Source organism: Platalea leucorodia (genome assembly GCF_965183815.1).
Source record: "Platalea leucorodia genome assembly, chromosome: 14".
NCBI lineage: Eukaryota > Metazoa > Chordata > Aves > Pelecaniformes > Threskiornithidae > Platalea > Platalea leucorodia.
In genome coordinates this window covers 85,601-89,425 of record NC_138836.1, presented here as the reverse complement: position 1 = coordinate 89,425, position 3,825 = coordinate 85,601, and the positions used below count along the sequence as shown (strand labels likewise).

Genomic DNA, 3,825 nt, shown 5'->3' with positions numbered 1-3,825 from the left:
GAGGGCGGCCACACGCCGCCTCCCTCCGCGCCCTCTCCGGCTGCCGCCTCGCTGCCGCGGGGGCCCCGCACGGAGTCGCCTCCTCCGGGACGGCACCTGCCCGCCTGCTCCGCTCGGCGCTGCCGGCCCCGCGCCGGGCGGGCAGCGGCGGCGGCGGGGGGAGGTCCCCGCTCTCCCTCGGGCCGCGGAGAGGGGGACCCCCGGCGGGGCGGGGGGCGGTGGCAGCCCTTCCCCCGAGGGCAGCCCCGCGGGCGGCCCGGCACCGCCCTGCCTCCCGCGGGGGGCGGAGCGGCCGGCGGCGGGGCCGGGAGCTCCGGGGCCGGTGCGAGGCTGCGGGGCCGCCGCCGCCGCCTATGGAGCCCAACGGGACGGCGGCGGCGGGGGGCAACGCCTCGGCGGCGGCGGGCGGCGGCGGGGCTCCCCCCGGAGGCGGCCCCCTGCTCATCCCCTCGGCCTTCGGGACGGTGCTGTCGGTGATGTACGTGGCCGGGGTGGCGGGCAACGTCTACACGCTGGTGGTGATGTGCCACTCGGCGCGCTGCGCCGCCCCCATGTACAGCTCCATTGTCAGCCTGGCCCTGGCCGACCTGCTCTACCTCTCCACCATCCCCTTCATCGTCTGCACCTATCTGGCCCAGGACTGGTACTTCGGGGACCTGGGGTGCCGCATCCTGCTCAGCCTGGACCTGCTCACCATGCACGCCAGCATCTTCACCCTCACCCTCATGTGCACTGAGCGCTACCTGGCCGTCACCCGGCCCCTGGACACCCTGAAGCGGTCGCGTGGCTACAGGAAGGTCACAGCGGGGGCTGTCTGGTCGGTCTCGCTGCTCCTTACTCTGCCCATGATGCTGATGGTCACCCTGACCGAGGGGGGCAAGGCAGAGGGCAAGGTGAAGAGGATGTGTGCACCCACCTGGAGCGTGGACGCTTACCGGACCTACCTGACGGTGCTCTTCAGCACCAGCATCATGGCCCCAGGAATCATCATTGGCTTCCTCTACACGCGCTTGGCCAGGACCTACCTGGAGTCCCAGAGGAACCCCCCCCACAAGGAGAAGAGCAAGAGATCCCCCCGGCAGAAGGTCCTCATCATGATTTTCAGCATCGTGCTGGTCTTCTGGGCCTGCTTCCTGCCATTTTGGATCTGGCAGCTGGTGCGACTCTACAGCAGCTCCCTGCAGCTCACCACCCAAACCCAAAAGTGCATTAACTACCTGGTCACCTGCCTGACCTACAGCAACAGCTGCATCAACCCCTTCCTCTACACCCTGCTCACCAAAAACTACAGGGAATACCTGCGCAACAGGCACCGCAACTTCTACAGGTTCACATCCTCCTTTCACAAGAGGGGCACCAACCTGCAGTGCTCCTGGGGACGGTCCATGTCCTCCAGCAACCAGTATGACTACAGCTCAGAGGCCCTGGGCATGGCCACGCTGAAGGACAAGTAAGGAAGAGGAGGCGCTCCAGAGACACCAGGACCAGCAGAGCGTCTGGCCAAGGTAGGGCTTTGGGACCCCTTAGCCCTGAAGGGTCCTAAAAACTCATTTCTGGTGGTTGCTTTAGTTAGGGGCAAGAAGTTGTGTGAACCCAAGTATGCGTTTCAATTTCCATCTGGCTTATGGCTATCACGGGGCTCCTGTCGGGAGCCAGCAGCCATTCAGGACAAATCCTTCAAGGTTTTGGGTGCAGAAGATGAGGTGGATACTTTGTTCAGTTCTGCCACAAACTCCTTTCACGCTTTGCTGAGTTTTGCCCAGCTCCAGCTCTGCACCGTTTCTCCTGTGTGGTTTCTCAGTGCTATCCTCAGGCAACAGCTGGGTCAGATCTGCAATAGTCTGAAATTGTCCTGGTATTGCTTAATTTAGCTGCAAGCCTTGGGTTTTCCCTATATATTACCGTTGTCTGTTTCTAGAGTGTGTAAAAAGACCTTTAAGCCCCTTTTCCTATTTCCTGTTACATTATAGTGCACTACAGTTTCATCAAGCTTAAAGTCTCTATTTTAAAATTCATTGCAGCAGCACTTTGAACTCCAAGCATTCAAAAACCACAAGGTAATCTGTCAGAAACCACAGGATTACCTAAAAAAAACCCTTTTCTTAAGGTTTCTACCTAAGGCAATTTGAATTTGCCACTGATTTTTTTTTAAAATTGGTCCCTTTCTCAACAGTCAACAGGGCTTGAGAAACTGAAAATGTACCTTGGAAAGAAAGAAAAATGTCTTATAATCCTATCACTCAAAGACCTGAGGCTCTAAGAAAAATGACTGAATCCTATATCATGAGACTCCTCATAAAAGGGACAAAAAAGTGGACCACCATCCGGTTTCCCCTCGCATGGTCTCTTCACCCAGCTCGGGGGGGTGTGTTTCCAGGGGAGAGGCTGCCGTTCCCAACTGTTCTCTGAAGAGCTCATGTACGTGGGGATGAAGTTGGGTTCAATATTCCTCTTTCCTGTTCTGGGACAGACTCTGGGGATAAGTAAAGCACGATGCGAGTTGCATAAACTATCGTCTGCAGCTAGTGATGTCCAGGGGCTTCTGAAATAGCAGGCGATTGCTTAAGGAACAGTCCTTTCCACTTTCTTATGGCATACTCCGACCCCCATCTGACTGAGAGGAGTTACACTCCAGCCCTGCAGTGTTACTGGGTTCCTGTGTCCTTGGGTAATCCTCTCGTGTCACACACCAAACTTTAGGGTACGTTTGTGCTAAAGCAGAGACACAAAGTGCCAACACCGCAGCCAAGGATTGGGAGCAGAGAACACAGCACAGCAACACGCTGGATTTTATGCACTCAACTAACAGCAGAAAAATAAACCCTTCAGGGAACATGTTGGATGAAGACCAGGGAAGCACGTTCCTGTGCCGGGAGTCAGGCATTCTTTTTATAGAGGCAGTTGCTGGGGTGCTTTTCAGAGAGGGGGAAATAAGTAACTCACCTGAGAATTGCTTGTATTGCTTTTAACCACAGGACTGTCTTCGAAACACTGGTGACCACTTCAACATGTTCCAGTATTGTGTAGACTGCCGAGCTGGGCAGTATAAATAGACTTAATGGTGCCCATTTCCTTATGAAATAGGGGAACTAACACACAGTTCATGTTGGGAATTGGCAGGGAGAGCGGGCTTCAACAGTTTTTAAGAACAGTTTTTCAGTAACTAATTTATTTTTTAATTATTCCTTCTGAAGTCATTGTTACTTTTCCTTTGCTTCCCATTTCTGAGGCTAGAAGTCACTCCCATGTAAGAATAACAAAGATAAGACTTAACTCAAAAGGTGGTGTGGGAAGGCTGGAGGACGTGCGTCATCTGCGAGGTGTGCTGTGCCGTCCTGCTCTCAGGGAGCATAACGGTGTGGCCAGACAGACATCCTGGCAGAGCCAAGCATGGCTGCATCCCTTCCAGGTGTTGCACATGCCATTTGCCCACCTCTGAGAAAAAAAAAAAAAAATTCCTTATGGCTATAGAAAGAAAAACCCACCCTGACACAGTGCTGATGTGTCTTGATTTCCATTGCTTGGCCTGAGGAGAAGGTCCTTGGAAGGCCACTTACCCAACACAGTGCAGACCTTCAGAAACACAACTCCTCAGGAGCCTCTTGTACTCCTGGGGATCTGAGCTCAATTTAAAAGATGAATTACAGAAACAACATCCCTCTTATTGTCCCATCGGACCAGTTAAACTGCCAAAAGTCAGTAGGTTTGACCCACTTCATAAACATCCCGCAAGAGCAGATGTTTTAACTGAGTTCCTCTTGTCTGTAATTGGGCAAGCTTGACTCTTCTGGGTGTGCTCATGTTTCGGAAATGAGGAGACAGTCT

General features: G+C 54.4%; 1 protein-coding gene across 1 annotated transcript; it reads left to right on the top strand.

The window, feature by feature from the left end:
- Positions 1-353: 353 nt before the first annotated feature.
- On the top strand, positions 354-1,454 carry LOC309597209 (urotensin-2 receptor-like; the record flags this gene model as incomplete). Its single annotated transcript, XM_082326396.1, has 1 exon — positions 354-1,454. The coding sequence occupies one exon, from the start codon at positions 354-356 to the stop codon at positions 1,452-1,454; it is 1,101 nt and encodes a 366-aa protein (XP_082182522.1).
- Between the last annotated feature and the right edge of the window lie 2,371 nt (positions 1,455-3,825).